This window comes from Carassius gibelio, chromosome A3 (assembly GCF_023724105.1).
Source record: "Carassius gibelio isolate Cgi1373 ecotype wild population from Czech Republic chromosome A3, carGib1.2-hapl.c, whole genome shotgun sequence".
NCBI lineage: Eukaryota > Metazoa > Chordata > Actinopteri > Cypriniformes > Cyprinidae > Carassius > Carassius gibelio.
The window spans coordinates 24,666,094-24,685,822 of NC_068373.1; the positions used below are offsets into that span (position 1 = coordinate 24,666,094).

Sequence of the window (19,729 nt, forward strand, 5' to 3'; positions counted from 1 at the left end):
TTACTTGATACTACTATCTGCTATCAAAACTATGCCCAAAAATGGACATTAAGGTAATTTTTGAAGTAGGCTAATTATTATGCTCAATTAAGAGCTAAAGGGTTCTAATGAAATCAAATGGAACGCGCATCCATGTCCACGCGCATCGCGTCTGCCATCTAGTGGCCAAATCGTGGCTCCATGCCTATTATTAGGCACTCTCCTGCAGAGTTAACTCCAACCCTGATCAAATACACATGAACAAGCTCTGTAGGATTGCTAGAAAGTTACAGGCAGGTGAATTTGATCAGAGTTAGAACTAAACTCTGCAGGACAATGGACTTTGAGGGCCAGAGTTGAGAACCCCTAGGCTAAAGTTAGGCTTATATGAAATACAAATAATGAGCAGGTAAATTGACAGTTAGTGCATAACATTATAAAGTAGGCCCTGATGTGTTTGAAATAATAATTCCCATTTCATGTTAGCCTACATCAGTCATTGGAGGCGATATGCAAGAACTGACATTTTTAACTATCAGGCTAACTAATTTCCAACTTTAAACCTAAAGATCTGTTAAACATCATTTAATTTAGTCTAACATTTTAGTGGCGCTCCAGAGTTATTACAGCGTAGAGCTCTATATTATGGCATAGACTAAATCTGCTAAACTTATGAAATTAGCCTATTATTATTGCGATTGATCAAATATAAAAAAGCTGGAAACAGACGTGCTGTTGTTTAAGAATGTAGATATACTAAAAACAGTTTGGTTATGAAGAATCTGAAAAAAAACAAGTAGCCACTTATTTGTTTTGTTTCCATATATTACATATTCTTCCCAAAGGAGTCATGATTCAGCATCAGACATCTATACAAGAAAGGCTGCATGCATCTCAAATAAACACAGGTAAATCTGTGCCAAATTTCCAGCGAGAATGGAAACTACCATCTGTACTGCGATTTATGTCATGTGCAGGAAAGCAGGAAAAATGTGCAGTTCATGCTAAAAATATATTACAGCCCGACATGGGATGCATTCCAGTGAATTTAAGGAACTCCAGAAATTAAGTAAACATTTCAGTTCTGCTTCAATTACAGTCAAACAAAATGGAGCTGCTCGCCCTTCCCTGAATCACTGCGCTTTAGCTTCAGTCGGATCAGGCGCTCTCTCCCCCCCAGGGTGTTGTTGGATTGGTTGGTATTTAGTTTTCCCAATTCTCCCACATGTTCTTTGAATGCAGAAGCTACTGCTTTAACCCCCTCATCCGATTCAGTTCTTTTTACCCCTGCATGAGGTGCAGTCTGAGTCTCAGGGGTGTATGCAGTCTTATTCTGTGGGACGGGGGTCTCATGTAGTCGGCAGTGAGTTTTCATCGGAGTCTGGTGCTCAGGAGAGGAGCTGCGACTGCTGTCTGTGCTTCTTGAAACGACTTCTTCCCTGCTCCCAGAATTATCCTCATCTTGTGACTGAGAGCTTGCTGTGCGCATTTGCGCTCCTGCCGAACCCTGTCTGGGGTACTTCACTGGCTGCCTGCTGAAGTGAGCCCTCGACTGAGTTTGTAATTGACTTTCTGCAGCCTGCTCCAAATACACCTGAGGAGATGCTGTCACCCTCATAGCCAGGACTAGAAGAGATACAGAACAGAACCAATATCATAGTACAAATCTTTACCAGTTTCTCTTTTCTAATTAAAGATTATATATAGATTATAATCAAGTGGTTTTAAAAAATGTCTCTAATCTATTCACACATTTAGAACAAAAACTATATTTGAGCATCTTATAGTAGTCAACAGTTTGATTGAAAGAGCTTTGCTTAAGACAACAGGAAGGAAATGACTGGCAAAGGCACAAAAACACAGAGCAAATAGTTTGCGCAAGCAGCTAGCTGATATTGAAGGTCAATGTCTTTTTAAAGCCCGCCTACCTGCTCTCTCATTGGCTTCTGGGCTCAGCTGGTCCATTGCTTCATTGGATGATGACTTGTCAGAAATATAACCCTCACTTGAATCTCTCTTGATAGTGCGATTCTGTTAAAATGATAAAAGTTTGGAATATAAGTTGGCTTCAGAGCCAATAAGGCAGAAGGATCATTTTGATTTTCTAAATCGCTATATTATAATATTTTAGTAGTATTTTGTTAATAAAGCGTCAGTGAATTTCAATTAAGATTTATGATTTACATTATCGTTAAAAACGACTTCGGGGTTAGTAAGATTTTTTTTTTTTAAGTCACTTTTATCCAGAAAGGATGCATTTAAAAAGTGTGACTTATAATGTTACAAAAGATTTCTATTTCAAATGAATTGTTCAGTTAGCAGTTGTTCAGTTAGTAAATAAATCATGCTTTCCACAAAAGTATTAAGCAGCACAGCTGTTTACAACATTGCTTGTAATAATATAGCATGTTAGAATGATTTCTGAAGGATCATGTGACACTGAAGACAGCAGTTATGCTGAAAATTCAGCTTTGCATCACAGGAATAAAACATAATAGAGAAGTTAGCTTTGCATCACAGGAATAAAAAATAATAGAGAAGTTATTTTAAACTCAAATATTACAAAGTTTTACTGTTGGTACCGTATGTTTAATAGTAAGACAAGACTTTTCAGGTTGTTTTTTAATAGCAATACTATTCTTGTATAAAAATGTATCATACTATTAAACATCTGCTGATCAGTGTTGGTAAAATTAAATATGCTGGTTTAGTTCTATGGTATTTGTGAGAAACTATTCGGAGGAAACTACTAAACTATCTTAACGTGTGGAAACCTTTGACCTTCCGAACTTTTGTTTTGGTTCTTGCTAATGAGAATTCTTTATATGGTTAAACTGCTCCAGATAGGGGAGACTAGTCTAATAGCATAACTATTAGCATCCTCCAAACTTTCCTGTAGTAAACAATTTGGTGAGGAGCTAAAGCAGAGTGCAACAGGGGTAAGGCTCTAACACAAGCACACAGGCAAGCAAAAGTAATCTTCACAGAATAAGCGTTTAATCCCTCCAGGCCTTTCCACGGGCACGGCGGGACAATTAAGGGCCAAGCGGTGCAAGAGAGGCTCAAGCAGATCAAGATGAACTCTGTCGCCCGCATGGGCACGTCCACCGAGGTGAGCTTTTAGCTTTGTCATGACAACAGCCAGCTTAAAGCACAGCCTGTGTTTATTTGACTTGGCGTGAAGCTGCTGATTGCGTGAAGTCGAGTTCTTATTGCCTACCTCCAGTGAGCGTGGACGTTCCTTGGCTGAGGCTCCAGCATCCTGAGAGGAACAGGAGGCTCTGGGAGGGGTGTCCGGGAGGGGTGCCGTGGGAGGCGGAGGCAGAGGCGTGCTGGATCTCGTTGCGGGACCAAATACGTGGTCATAGTGTGAGATCATGAACTCCACGAGAAGAGCCTGATAGCTGGTTTCCAGAAGAGCGATCATCGACACGTCTCCGGAAACTAGGGGCCGCAGGAGAGTGGGGCCAAACACAATGCCCAGGTTTCCTGGAGACATCTTGTTGTCTTCAAAATGTTCTGCAACCCTGAAGAGAAGATCGTGACAGATTAGTAGCGAGCTGCATTATTTAGATGAGTGGTAACTTAAATTCCTTTGTCCAATACATAGATCTCTTTTTATAAACTTCACACAGTGAGCACTATAACATTCTTCGTGGGCTAAACTGTGGCTCGTTTTCCATTGCTTTGGAACTACATCTGGCATTCAGTGACTACTAATAAATGACATGAACTCTTTTCTCACTCAAACACAATTACACCCAAATCTATAGGTACATACAGGCCAATCTGAACATGTTTGTTCAATACTCTTTTTGACCTAACATAGTACAACACTGAATAAGATGGCAATTTGCTACATTTGCTCTCAGTAATACCATATTGAAATATATTCTAAATAGTATCTAAAAAATGAAATACTGTCAAAACAATAACGAGCAGATGAACTAGTGTTATTTTAGTATCATTGAGATACTATTATAGTTTTTATTCATATTTTGAATTCGTTTTTATTTGTATATTTTATGTTTTCATTTTCATTTTAGTTAAACTTTTAGTTATTTTGTTGTGTTTTGTCATTTTCTTAACGTCTATATAGTGTTTATTAATTTTTCATTTTGGTTTTAGTTTTAGTTATTTTAGGTAAACTAAACAAAAATGAAAAATGTTGCTTTGGGAACTAGCCCAAACGTTTTTTTTTGTTTTTTTTATTTATGGTTTCCATTTTAGCAAATGATAATAATGTAATAAAGTTTGCTGGGTGACGATCTTCGCTAGTTTTCCTGAAGAATGAGCTGATTTCAGATGCACATGAAGTATTTAGCTAATTTTAGGAAACACTGTAATGTGATTTGACACAGTATGGTACCTGTTCAGGTGGGCTATCATGTGCTGAACTGTGTTGTAGTTGCACAAAGGCAGTCGTCCGATGAGCTCTCTGAGTTTGACCAAAATACTCTCCACAATCCCAGCAGTCTCGGCAACATGTTCCTTTTCACTGAGCCTCTGAATCTCCTTACCCACATTGATGAAGTCATGGTAAAGGTCAAAGGTGAGTAAAGGCTCTGGAAGCTGTGAAAGAGGAAGATGATGTGTTACGCATGTAAGCAGTTGAATCCACAATAGACATTGAGGGATACAAAAAAGGCCATAAAAAAGGGATGGCCAAATTGTCCCCCCAATATGTGATATTCTTCATGCTGCCCAGCTGCACTGCATTACATACCACTCTGTTTGTTGTTATAACAGACAATATAGGTTAACATTTACATGATTCATGTCATTTGTACAAGACAAGTTATTTTGCTTATTTGTTAATTGGAATTAGATTAAAAGTGAAGGTGTGGGTATTTTAAAATGTTCAAAAAGTTCAAATGGATTACTTTACAATACTAGTTTTTATTTATTTTTTTTTTTTTTTAACCAATCTTCTTTTTCTTTATTCTCTTAAATCTCTTTAAATCCTTTCATTTTTATTTAGTGCTTTAAAAATAAATAAATATTGGTCCACTCAATGTTCAAGAAATGGCAACAGCCTTGGTTTTAGGAAATGAGAAAATGACTGGAGAATAGATTTTTGTTTTACTTTACTTCAGTTGTACTTTTTTTGTGTGTGTGTGTGTGTTTTACCTCTTTGAAGAAATGCTTGAGTACGGAGGTGATGTCATGCGGTGAGAGGTCACCCAGGTCAACTTGGTCTTTCTGGATTTCAAAAGCCTGACATAACTTCAGAACGCGAGGTTTGGATCCACTGATTCTGTAAACTCCCTAGATATAGAGAAAAGGACAGGAGATTGAGGTTATTTCATTTTTTTAAAGTTTGATTCTTCTTTGCCCACGCAGACTTTGCTGGTATGGTGCTTGGGTGTATGATGCAGTTACTTCAACTGCTCTGCACACGACACAACTCTTAAAATCGTTACAGATATTAAAGCACTAGGCGACTTAGTCAACTCCAGCTAACCAAAGCCTCCATACTGACTCATGTCATGTCCTACATTTAAGATCCTACTTTTTTATATATATCTTATACATATCAATACAATACAACTGTGTACATAACAATACAGAAGAAAAGATCTGTTGCTACTTCCATTTGATTGTGACTTTATGAAGCACCATCATCTCTTCACAACATTATAGTATCAATGTACTGAGTTTCTACCTGGACTCCAAGAGCCCTGCTCTCAATCTCTTCGGTGCAGCGCAGGACAACGAAGGGCACGGAGTCTTGGATCTCTCTGGGAAGCAGGGAGAGCTCCATCCCAAAGATGAAGCCTCTCCTGTGTTCACACTCCATCTGGCACACTTCCAGGCACTTCCTGTGGACTGCAAGGCCACACTGGCAAGAGAGAGCAGCTGTCAGTCTGCCATGTTCTGACCAGTGTACAGTGAGATAAGTAATCATATCCAGCTACTTCACCATAGTACATCACCAGATATAAACTGAGGTTAAATATCTTAAGAATAGAGCACAATATTTGGATTCACCAAGTAAAAATCCCATTTATTTTCTGTTTGTTTGTTTGTTAGCATCAAATATATTTACATGGTAAACTTAAGGTCAGTATCATAATCCAAAGAATTTTAAATTATTATATAAAACATTTTAACTTGGGTGTAAGACGAAAAAAAAGTTGAAAATACATTAAGGTGATGCATTACAAGATATTCCACTTAAACATGATTCTGAAAAAAAAAAAAGAAAAAAAAGAAAAAAATTGGGAAAAAAAAATTCTGGCAGTATTATAACAATCACAGTCCAACAGGATATCACATTTATTTTCTTCACAGTAAAACAGTGTTTAAGGATAAAGTATAAAACATTCACAACAGACCAGCCATTAGCTCTGAGATTATTTGAGGTTATGATTCTGTAGAAACGTCAAGATTTCATATTCAGCTTCAAATAGAATTGATTTTATTCATCCTAATTTTTGCCTACCCTACCCATAACCAAAAAAATATTGTTTAGTAATCTTACACTTTAAAAAAATTATAAATAATGATGAGTATATAGCAATGAATTCCAAATATATTGTTACTATTGTATTAAATCTATCTATATTCTAATCTATACTTTACTGTAGTTTCATTTCTAAAAAGATACAAGTTTAGTTATTTATAACTAAATCAAAATGTTTTATAGTTAGTATTTTTATTGTATATTGTAAACTTTATTTTGTATTACATGCAATGAGTTAAACTTAAGAGTGTTTCTACCCAGTTAAATAGGATTTAGGTACATCTGTCAGTTTCATTTTATTTTGATGGTCCCTTTAACAGATTCTGTTGACTATAACTAACGTTGCACCTAAATATCTACTTACTCTCACCAGAATACTAATAAAGTATTAGTAGGATGGTAGGGTTAGGGTTAGAATAAGTTGACATGTACTTGTAAAGTTACATATACTGTAGTAAGTATAGTAACTACACACGCTTTTCTGACACTCACCTCTTCGCACTCGATCCCGTTGACTAGGATGTAATTGTCACACTGCTTACACTTGACCATCTTGCTCTTCATTTTTTTCAGTCTGTGGGTCAGTGCTGCACGTGATGCATTTCGTGGTTTGCATGTCATCCCGTTGCTATCAGACAAACCCTCTTCGCTCTCTGCACACACACGAAGAAGAGTCAACAACCGCACTGTCGGCCATAAAAATGCAGAAAGTGATGACAAGCATCTCACACCTGCTTCTTGCAGAGAGTCTTTCTCATCAGGATCATCTGAAGACATGGTTCCCGTGGAGGAGGCCTTGGGCAGCTTACGGTTCCCATGAGCTTCAGAGAGGAGACATATTACTAATCATAAGATACTTCAGAAGTTCATAAGAGATTTTCCCTACCTGGACTGGACAGTGATTCAAGACTTCCGGTGCTGTCTCTGTCGCCGTGGCCGGGACGTCCTGTACATCAACAAATCACATGAAAATGTTCAAGTGCACTACATCTGGATGAGTCACACGTAAGAAACTTCATGCGAGGAGACATACGTCCGTCTACTAAACTGCTGCTGTGTTTCAGTTCCTCTGGTAGCACATATGCATCTGGTTGGTAACTTGGGGGAGTGCTTTGTTTACATTGACCTGTTGGTGGGGATCTGTGAAATTAAAGGGTTAAACAGCTGTTTAATGGATATAGTCTACCAAAATCCAACTCAGATGATGTGGTTTAAGTCGCAGGACCAGCCAAAATATGAATAAAAGTGCGACTTATAGTCCGGAAAATACGGTATTTGACTAACTTTGAGGGCAAGTTTTTCCCAATACTTGCATGCATACATGCAACTATGCATTCCTTCATACATACTTGCAAGTAGGGCTGTGCAAAAAATCGAATGCGATTTTCATGCACATCTCATCAGTAAAGACGCTCCTGTAATTAGAAGTATATCTCCAGCATGCACGTTCAAGATCAGGGTTGCCAGGTTTTCACAACAAATCCTGCACAGTTGCTTCTCAAAACTAGTCCAAAACTAGCCCAATTGTGTTTCCAGGAGGTTCCCCAATAAAAAAAATTGCTTTCCAGGATTAAAATGTAAGTTTTATGGCATGGTTGCCTTGGTAAAGTTCGCATTTTAGGGGCTAAATATCACACTATTTGTATTGGGGTCGCTTTGACCCGCGGACATGAAAAACAACCACAGACTTGGCAACACTGGTTGGCATTTACTACACAGAGCCGTAATTCACTGACAATCTACACAAAATCGATTTTAAAATTGCAGGCGTTTCTTTGTCGATTTTGAAAACGATTTTGTGTCAGTTGTCGGTAGACTACGGCTCCACCTGAACCAGTGTTGCCAAGTCTGCGATTGTTTTTCACGTCCGCGGTTTGAAGCAACCCCAATACCAATAACGTGATATTTAGCCCCTAAAATGCAAATTTACCAAGACAACCATGCCGAAAAAAAAGTATATTTTAACCCCAGGAAGCATTTTTTTTATCTGGGAACCTCCTGGTATGGCGATTAGTTTTGGACTAGTTTTGAGAAGCAACAGGGCAGGATTTGTTGTGAAAACCTGGCAACCCTGATCTGAAAACACGTGCTGGAGATAATACTTCTAATTAAAGGAACGTTTTTACTGATAAGATGTGCATGAAAATCGCATTCGATTTTTTTGCACAGCCCTACTTGCAAGTATGCATGCATAAATACATTTTTTTTAACTGATGTCCTGCAACCTCTAAGTTACAGGTCTTGTGTGTTCTAAGTCTTGTGTGTCCTCACCTCTTGTTTCTGAACTCCTGAAATGTGAAGTTGCGGAGAGGGTGTTCGTCCAGGTGCTTCCCCAGGATGTAGTGCAGGTAGGGTTCACCTGGTTCACACGGCCTGCAGGTCAGCTCTAGGTTCTGATAGCTCAGAGGAACCAGCTCAGTCTGCTGCCGCTGGTAATAAAACATGTTCACCGTTGCCTGACAGAGGAATAAGACAGGGACTTCAATCAAGAATCCATGCATGAATGTAAATAATGTTCAGTACAAAGGTTTTTCACAGTGCAGTTGCCACGTTGTTTTTGTGGTTGCTAGAGCATTCTGAGTGTTTACTTAACAGTGTAATCCATAATATTTATATATAATATTTCGGCTTCTAGATATGGCAGACTTATATATTGATGATTATTTTTCGTATTAAGGTGAACTAACCTCTTTCAGCACAGTGTCTCCCTGACAGATGAGCTTGCGAATGTGGACTATGATTTTGCGCTTCACCCTTTCCAGCTCTTTCTGATGGTTGTTTGCGTCACACACACACTGCCTGTACAGTTGCTCAGACTCTGTAACCTGCACAGTAGCAAAGCACAGTGAGGAATATCATAGTGGATATCTTCTTATAACTTCTATAATAGTTTTGTGGAAGTCAGTGGGGACCAGCACATTTTTTTTTGTTCTTCAAAATATCGTCTTTTGTATTTAACAGAAGTAAAATCCCATACAGGTTTGTACAAGATGAGGGCAAGTAAATGATGTTAGAATTTTCACTTTTGGGGAAACTATCCCTTTAAGCTTGGCAACTAGCAGATGCATGTAATATTTAAACTGAGACAGTAATTATATCGCGAAAGCCTATTGTTTTTGTACTTTTGTGATGATGTGAAATGATAGAACGAGCCATATACTCATGATTACCTTAACTTGGGTGTCATCTCTGGTCTTCCTTCTCTTGTCCAGGGTCTTGTAACCCCCCGTGTCCTCTTCAGCTTTGGCCGTCATGGCTTTGGCCTTCTCTAGCTCCTCACAGCGCTGCAGATATTGCTGTCTTGCTCTCTTCAGCGCAGACACAGCATCATTCTAACGCACATGATATCATCAGGAAAAGCTGACCCCAGCAAACACACACACATCCTCAAACCCAGCAGTATGAACTGACCATCCTCTTCTGCTCTTTTGACCACTGCTCTTTGAATTCCCGTCTCCACTTGTCGATTTCGTTCCTCTTGGCCGAGAGAGCCTGTGGGATAGATAGCCCACAAGTTACCTATTCGGTTTCAGATTTCTTGCATTTGTTGTAAGCATTGTTCAGATGGATGGAGCACCTGGTAGCAGCGCTGTTGAATGAGTTCAGCAGTTTGTTTGGCTGATGTGCTGCTTTTCAGATCATGTTCCAGCGCCAGTGTGTAGATGTTCTGCAGAGGCATCATGTCCTGTGTAAAATGCGTCCAAACACATCCATTAAGAATGACGACGAACAATATATTCCTCATGCAACAGGACAACAGAAAAGCTACTTTAAGCTGCTTATTCAGGGATACAAGGGTGTTTCGAAATTGTATTTTTTCTCTTTTTGTTACGTGAAAGTCACATTAAAGTCCTTTGAACTTTTTCTGCTTTTTTCTTGAAGCCATTCCTTCATCATTTATTTTAGCTACTTTTGTGTTTTTCTCTATAAGTGTATGAAATAATATTTAAATAATGGTGTATATTTTTTTAAGGATGACTGCTATTTGTAGTGTCATTGCCATTAAAATTTTAATAATTATTATTATTATTTTCTTTTATTTTTTTTTACCAAAGAGACAATAGTGTCAAATGTGCCTTTCCTTAAACAAAATAGTATTTAAATGTTATATCTACCACTACTTCCATTTTATGCAATGTTAAAAATCCTTAAAAAAACTACAGATTTCTTCTGCACACATGTATATACACTGTTTAATATTGTTAGTAGAAAACAAATACAAAATAAAAAAAGTTAGTGTATGAATCGTGTGTTTTAAAAGTCCATAATGACAAATAGCAGAAGAAACTCACGTCATCCACACACATTTTTACCTGTTGAGAAACACATGATTTGGCCGCATCTGCCGCTCTCATAATACTCTTTGCAAACTCTTGCTCTGTAAAAAAAACAAAAACAATATGATTTTCATTATCACATAATGCTCTAAATCAGGTTGAAGAAAGAGGTGAATGGTAAATACGATTGGACGATAGAAATGGTTTGCATCTGCAATGATGGACACAGAACAGGGGGTTTCAAAATATATATTATATTAGGTGACATAACTTTGACATAACAAATGTATATTAGGTGACATAACTGTATCGGGCCATAACCCATTAGCATTACAGCTCAATGGAAATGAACACCACACTGACTCATGTATTACAGTGGCAATGTAATGCTTTCCTTGTTCTGTTCATTCATTATTACTGATGCCTGGCCTTGGCTCGTTTTCATATTTGGAGCATAAGTACTGTTTCTTATTGCTCTGGCCATATAAGATACTTTAGATTATAGTAAAAATATCCAACATTTCTTCTACAAGTTATTGGTGGCTTGTTATGTTGACATATGAAACCTCTTAATTTTCTTGTTGTGGCCCTAAAAATAACCGGTGTTGGGTTTAAAGGCATTAAACACTTGCAGGAACCTATCAGTACCCTTCCACTAGAGGGCGCTGTGAGAGATGACGTGTTAAAGGTTACTTCATCCCATTAGAGTTGTTGTTCATATAGTATATTGTATTTTTCACACAGTTAGTGGACGTATGTTTCTCGATGTTCCAGCAACGACTTGTCAAAAGTTCCCATAATCAAAGACTAAGTTTAAAACACTCACCCAGACTGATTCTTTTGTCCATCCAGGTCAGCAGGTCTTTGGCATAACGGCACCACATTTTGGCGTACTGCATTGCGAGCTCCACGCCCCCCTCGCAGCGACACAGGGTCAGGTCGGCATCCTGGGCTGAGGGGGAATACATCGGCATCAACGGATCGTGTGCATGCCTTACACTAATAAGCTAAACCCCGCTCGGTTGGGACTGACAGTGGCTCGTCCTCAGGATAAATCTCTTGTATCTTCAAAGGTTGTAAAGGCAAAGCTTTGGAAATCACTGAGATGCAGTAAACTGCCATCACAACACTTTTGCCAAAAAAAGCAACTTAATTGTTAAAAACTATGCAGCAAGCCATCACTGTCCTATCTGCTAAAGATGTTGTAAACAAGCACAGAATCCACATTTATGATAGTCCAAGGGAAAAAGTCGAATCCCTGCGACTCTCCACCACAATATTCCTGATTGGTAATTTTATTTCCATGCAAAATTTGTGTATAAGAAACTCCTGAGCTCGCCCAGTGAAGTCCATAATGCTTTAGGACTCGGCAGTGAGTAGTGAGGATTTCACTGAGACGAGACAGTTCACCCTCCCTCCCTCTGTCTGCTGTCTCCTCTCTGTCAATTACATGCTAAAAATCTGACCTGATCAAAACATTAATCTTCTTCATCATCCCTCCAATTTGTGCTGGAGTGTCTCTATCAAATTTCTATCCTGCCATAAGACCAGGAAGGTCTTGTCATGTTAACGCGTGTGTATGTGTGTGTGCATGTTTACTGTCCTGCAGAGGGGAGGGGAAATAGTCCAGCACAGTAGCAGACTGTAGAGTGATGGGCTTTAGATTAGGGTGGGGTTGACTTCCTGATGTGAAGAAATCAGTATCGCATCATCACTTTACACTCTCGTTAACACTCTATCCCTCTTTTTGTTTTTCTAATGGTTATATATTGTATGAACAATTACATATGTTTTTTTTTTAAGTATTCGGACACTGCAATAGAAGAACATTTAGTTCTCATAACCTTGATATATAAAAATTTTTTTTAAAAATCTCCTTACGGTGATGTGAAAGAGATACTGGGGTGAATTATGAATGATTCCTCGTAAAATTAAACCACACACACTGATCAGCCTAGCCATTTGTTAATTAACAATTTAAAATTAATATATGTGACCCTGGACCTTGAGATTTATACAAATAAGCTTTCCTTTGATGTATGGTTTATTAGGATCGGACGATATTTGGCCGAGATACAACTATTTAAAAATCAGGAATCTGAGGATGTCATGTAAATACTTGAGAAAGATGTCCAAATGAAGTTCTTAGCAATGCATATTACTAATCAAAAATTACGTTTTGATAGATTTATGGTAGGACATTTACAAAATATCTTCATGGAACATGATATATGATTAAATTAAATTTTTAACAATAGACATTTTTAATAATAGACATCTCTGTGCTTCTAGGCATTGATAAAGCATTTGACATTTTTTTTTGTGTCCATCTCCTGACTTGTGCCTGTCCTCAACTTTACCCCGGAGATCTTTTGACAGTGCCTTACCACCCATAGATGGTTGTGTGCTTCAGTTATACTACAGAGGACTGAAATGCTCCAGGAAAGCTCTTTTCATGTTGAGCAATCAGAATGACTGCTAAGGATCACAGCTGTAAGTCAAATGGCTTTGTGTGCCATTTGTTACATAAAAGGGTAAACCTTTTTCCAACTGTGATTTTTTTTTTTTTTTTTACTTGTCGGCATCTTTCACTTGGATGCTATAAGATGCAGTGAGTAAATACAGCTGGATAAAACAAAAACTGTGCGTCTTCATTTCAGGCTACAAAATATGATTTAAAAAAAAAAGTGTTAGTGGGGTGGGGGGTGATTAATATCTATACCCAAAACAGCACAGCCATCACCTATTCAAAATAATCTTATCCCATCTTTGGTTACTACTCTGTTCTTCATAATTTATAATTCATATCCATATATTACTTTCTACTCAAGTTTTATATAAAGATCACAGTTTGAATGTTGCATGCTATCCTATCCCTCTACAGTTTTCAGAGAGATGGATCAGTGGAAAAACAGAGAGCAGCTGTCTGTCGCTTTAATCTGCTCTCTAACCACCGTCCGGTGCTAATCTTGTTAGTGAGGGGCAATTAGTCCATGTGGCTAATAACACGTAAACAGTGCAGGTTGCAGAAGAGAGATTTAGTGGTGTGACATGATGCTTCCGTGCCTGATCAGTCACTCTAGCTTTGCTCCTCTCAGATAGATCAGACACTGCTGTCCATGTCCAAATGATGGACAAGACCATGCTGAATCATTCAACGGCATTCAACGATTCATTCTAATATTTGTGAGGGCGCAAACAAGCTGTACATCACAATTCTCATTACTCTTCCAAGTGTCCAGCAAACAAACACCCATTACAGAATGGTCTTCAAAAGAATTACCGGTTGCGGCTCCATCTTTTTCCTCCTCCTCATGACAGATCTTCAGCGACTCCACATCTTCACCCTAAACAACACACAGCTTTTAATATTCACCGTAAACCACACAGAGTCTTCTGAAGATTTTCTTGAGAGAGATTGTTGAACCCAAAAGTATTAAGAAATAGCAGTACGGCAGAGTATATGAGAAAGAGAGTGGGAACAATAACTCATCAATCATGTCTCACTGTAATATCATCCAGATCAGCGTTCAGTGTGGTGTCTGCTGAAGTGTAGGTTAAAGACAGCGAGTCTGCTTCTTGTAACAGCTCATCCACAGTCCTGAGAAATCAAATCAACCCACACAAACATATTAAAAATGAAGCGTTCTCACAGAGCCAAAATAGAGCTGGTATTTCATTTATTAAAACTATTTTTATGCTTTTAAAAATAAAGGTTCTTTATTGGCATCTATGGTTCCATGAAGAACCTTCAACATTCTTTATAGTGAAGATTTTTTGGATTATTAAAATGCTCTTCACAGTAAGAAATAAATGTTTTTTTTTTAAAGAGCTCTTCGATACATGGTTCTTTGAGGAAACCAAAATGGTTCATCACTCAAAAAAAATAAAATAAAATAAAGACAGAAAAAAAGCCCAACCCAAAACTTTGGAACCTTTATTTTTAAGACTGTTATTTCACGACAAAGTGAAAAGGTCTACGTACGAGCATGTTAATGACAGATCCAAGTTAGCATCAAAATCACGCAAAATCTCACTGTAACGCTTGGTTTCTGCCAAGTGCCGGATTTGGGTACCACCATCTGAAACAAAAGAATGGTCATGATGCTGCATGAGATTTTTCTAAATGAGAATCTGATTATATATATATATATATATATATATATATATATATATATATATATATATATATATATAGAAAAGTTTTCTATTTAAGAACATTTTTCATATCATTGATGTAAGCACATTGATGTAAGCGTGGTGCACACTGGCCAGTGGTGCATATAATCATAATACAATTATATTCATTTAATAAATTATGTTTGATCATTACCAATGATGATACAAGGAAAATACATACAATGACCAAGACTGACATTTTTTTCAGTTAAACAAAAACATACATGTTAAAATGGTTACAAAAATAGAATTGTATGCCATTTAATCCTAGAAACTAAATTATTTTATTTTCATTTTGTGCATGTGTGTGTGTGTGTTTTAATTATACATAATATAACATGGGGTGCAAGTAGTAACTTCCTAATAAATTCTTAAAGGAGCTACTGTACCTTACAGACCAATTGCTATTTAATTAAGTCTGATTGTATAGGTTTAATGTACTATCAGTCAGTTTATTACAGTCAGTTTCCTTTTATCTGGGTGTTTAAAGAGAAAGAAGGCTCTTCCATCAAATATACATTGTGTAATATCTATCCATTCCTTAAAATTAGGTGATCTTTAACCATTTTCTAATAACTGCCTTTTTACTATATCAGTTTCTTTGTTGCTGTTGTTGTTTCGATATTATGAAAGAAATTATAATTATATGTAACATGAACACTTCTTCGTGATAAAGGTTGTTGATAGTGGTTAAAGTACATTTACTTTTGTGTGAACACTTGCAGGAACTGGAACTTAAAACTAAAGTTAAAACAATAAATGACTCGGTGAAATACGCGCTTGACATCAGGACAGGAAGTCACACTACTGAAGCTCGCACAAACATTGTGTGACACAATCAATAAAGATAAAGCAGCAAATGTGAGCCAGCCAACAGCATATTTGAATCGCCTTGCACAAATCATTTTATTTCATTATTAAAAGCACACATAAATTGCTTATCTAAAGTTTAGACATGCTTCTTTGAGTTTCTACTTAACATGAATTCTCTGAACCCTCGAATGCACATCTGCAATACTGTAAATATGGCTCTGAACATGCGATGGGCCACACTTATGCTGCACTAACAAAGAAAGTGTCACAGTCAATCTCTCTCTCTCTCTTTTTCTCTGACATGCTCCATTTAGGTCAACCACATCCTGTCTAGGTTTGTTAACATGCTCTGCTACAGGGACAATAAGGACTTGTTTTGATGAAGAGTTTAATTCAGCTGTATGGAATACAATTTTTCTCTTCATCTCCATTTTGTTTAACAAAAATCACCCACCGGATGCCAACGTCATCTCAAGGATGTGAACTGCGGTTATGCTGTCAGTTGACACATTATGCTATTAGTTGATATATATATATATAGACTGTTTCAATTCTCATTCTGATACTTAATTCAAACTGATTATGTTAAATGTGACCCATGTGACACTTAAAGTGGTTGAAACAAGAAGCACTGCATCTATCAGAAAGTATTTGAAACCAGTGCATGTGATTTCCTCCCACTGATGTCTTATTGAGGTTTATTTCCACATCCTGGTCTTAATCCAGTTATATACTTAATGAGAATTTCTAAAAATAAAAATAAAAAACAAATAAATTATAAAAAATAAACGAAATTATTTCCCAATACAGGTTGTCAAAAATTAACTTAATTTTTTTTTTTTTTTTTTTTACATTTATTTATTTTTGAACATGAAAAGAAGTCATAAGTCACCCCAAGATGAGGCAATTTTGAACATTTGTCAAAATGTCCCGGACATGAAAACTTCCTTGCCATGCAACCTTTGTACAGAGGCAAAATGAACAAGACAGGAAGTGTACTGATCATTGCATGTAACACAAACACACAAGAACACACACATGCAAAGAAAGAGAACAAAAGTGAGATATACACTGCTGCAGAGTAAGGCTAAGGCCAGACTGGCTACAAACAACAAAAACAGAATCTCCTCAAAGTCTGATGTAACTCACCCTGGACTTTAGGTTGCCTCAACTGTGCAGTCTCTTCTGCCTCCTCCATCTAGTCCTCTACTGATGAATCAGCAGCTCACAACAGACCGTGTACGTGTTGTCATCCAGCAGTTAGTCCATCCACCCCATCTGAAAAAGACTCGGTCAGAATCATCACCTTTCACCGAACACTGACACAGGACATGAAGACTCTGTGGGTTTTGATAACTCCGCTCTCTCTTCTCTCACAGCCCCGCTTCTCTTCCTCTAAAGAGAAGGTTGGCCAATGTTCTTTCACCATCATACGAGGAGGAAGTTTGTCTCACTATCACTCTCAGACACACCTAACACCCCCGACTTCTGCTAAGGCCTGAGATATTTCGGTCTAATCTGTGGCAGCGTTTGCTGCAATGTTATTTAGTTTGTGATTCTTTGTGGCCTTTCAGAAGTTCTTGAATTTGGAACTACTTTATTTGAGCTGCAAACTTCATTTATTTAATCTATAAACATCATTTTATTCTGCACTTACATCAAATAAGCTATAATAGCTTATTTCCATTGTGTTCCTTGCTTTTAATTGTAATAGGAAAAAATATGCAATTTTATGCAATACAAAGACTTGAATTAGCAATAAATGAGGCTGAAATCTTGCTTTAGCATCCTCCCGATGACATTGCCCCCTTGTGGTTCAGACACAGGAAGAGAAGTGAAGTAACTCTTTTGAGCAAAATTATCTCTCTTCTACTCACATATACACCTATGGACATTAGTTCAGGGAGATGGTTTCATATGGTTTTGCATTTTGACATATTTTCAAAAATGATATTTCAAGTGAATGCATATATATCCACCTGTGCGCTAACATGGATGCTCATCATGGACTGCACAGCTCTCTAAACGAACTACAAACCAACAACCCTGATGACTTTTTCCATTATATCTGGTGATTTCCACCATGTTAATCTAAAGTCAGTCTTGTCAAAGTTCTACAAACACGTGAAATTTGCAACAAGGGAAAACAACACATTGGACCAATGTGAAACAACAGTGCAATGTGAAAAAAAAAAACACATTCGACCTCTTATAAAACTTGCCAAACAGCAGATGACAGTATCGCCAGATGATGCTCTCAACACTCCAGGATTGCTTCCAGGACACAGACTGTAACAAAGTGGCAGCCTTCAAGAATACACTGATACAATGACCGCCTATATCAGAAAGTCCATCGATGATGTGACAGTCACCAAGACCATCACCACACGTGCCAACCAGAAACCATGGTCGACAAAAATCTGAGACCCGAGATGATGCATTCAGATCAGGAGATAAATCAGCCCTCAACACAGCAAGAAGCAGCCTGTCAAGCCCCTGCCACAGGCCTGCGATTATCACACACAGATGCATTCAACCACTTCTGTTCATGGTTTGAGATGCAGTATAACACACATACACGAAAAACTATCCACTCCCCCCAACCATCAGATTCTCTGACTCTGTCTGTCTATGTACTGAGGGACTGTGCTAAGCAGCTGACCTGTGAGGAGTTGTATCGGTCAAAATGATTGATTTTTCTTTTATGCTAAAAATCATTAGGACATTAAGTAAAGATCATGTTCCATGAAGATATTTTGTAAATTTCCTACTGTAAATATACCAAAACTTAATTTTTGATTAATAATTTGCATTGCTAAAAACTTAATTTGGACATCTTTAAAAGCAATTTTTTCAAGCTTTTTTTTTTAGCACCCTTAGATTCCAGATTTTCAAATAGTTGTGTCTCAGCCAAATATGGTCCTATCCTAAACATACATCAATGGAAAGCTTTTTTATTTAGCTTGATGTATAAAACACAATAATAAAAAAAATACCCTTATGACTGGTTTTGTGTTCCAGGGTCACAAACACAGTAGACATTTATAATGCAACAAAAGATTTGTTTCACATAAATGCTCTTCTTTGAACTTTCCAAGAAAAAGAAGAATCAAAGAAGTCAAGTTTCCTATTAAAATATTAAAAACAACTGTTTTCGACATCGATAATAGTAAGAAATGTTTCCAAGTTTAGAATGTTTAATGTTTCATTTTAGAATGATTTCTGAAAAAAAAAAGCTTTACCATCACAGGAATAAATTACATTTTAAAACATAATCAAATAGAAAACACTTATTTTCCATTGTTTTTATTGTATTTTTAATCAAATCAATTACGTTAGCATAAGTAACTCTTTTTGTTTACTGGACTTCATTCTGTACAGGCCTCTACCCTTGACTTTTGTTCAAATATAAAGCACTTAGTGACACAGGTAAGAATTTCAAGGTACATTCAGCGATCAGTTTTACGTCTCAATACAACATCCACAGCACAAACTGAAAAACTGAATTAATAAATTAACTAATAAACACATTTTGTTTTGGGAGTCAGTCTCTCAAAGCCATGTAACATCATGATAGCTTCTGTCATGACACTGGTACAATAAGCAGTGACTGCATAACATCCTATAATACACAAAAGTTGGTTCTGATTCTCTTTTTAGATATCCTCTCAAGCGTTTAAGCTCATTTTACCCACCAGCGAATTGAGATCGAAACTCAAAGCAGTCGTCACATCATCTATCTTCAGCATGCAGGAAAATGGTTTGCGGGGCTGTGCCAGCATCATCATGTTTGTCTTGTGGCTACGCAGCTGTGATATAATTAAACCTGGAAGACAGATATAGATGTTGATATGACTGACAAAGTGGTACGATTAAACGGCCCGTCGTTTACAGAAATTACATGCAGAATCGAACAAATCTGCTGAAAAAAGGAGACATACTATTTTTTTTTTTTTTTGGAGATTGAAAAATGTTTTAACCATTTTTTATTTTTAAAGCAAAGTTGGGGAATAGA

At 37.3% G+C, this 19,729-nt stretch overlaps 1 protein-coding gene across 1 annotated transcript; it reads right to left on the reverse strand.

Annotated features, from left to right (window-relative positions):
• Positions 1–783: 783 nt before the first annotated feature.
• LOC127953112 (GEM-interacting protein-like) lies at positions 784–17,131 on the reverse strand. The gene is made up of 21 exons (XM_052552013.1): positions 16,864–17,131; positions 14,708–14,804; positions 14,230–14,323; positions 14,006–14,069; positions 11,549–11,674; positions 10,759–10,823; positions 10,023–10,130; positions 9,857–9,937; positions 9,616–9,777; positions 9,133–9,270; positions 8,717–8,901; positions 7,479–7,585; positions 7,332–7,391; positions 7,177–7,266; positions 6,938–7,098; positions 5,645–5,821; positions 5,110–5,247; positions 4,349–4,551; positions 3,200–3,506; positions 1,908–2,010; positions 784–1,605 (listed from the first exon to the last, which is right to left on the reverse strand). The coding sequence occupies exons 1-21, from the start codon at positions 16,910–16,912 to the stop codon at positions 1,079–1,081; spliced, it is 3,042 nt and encodes a 1,013-aa protein (XP_052407973.1). The 5' UTR covers positions 16,913–17,131; the 3' UTR covers positions 784–1,078.
• Between the last annotated feature and the right edge of the window lie 2,598 nt (positions 17,132–19,729).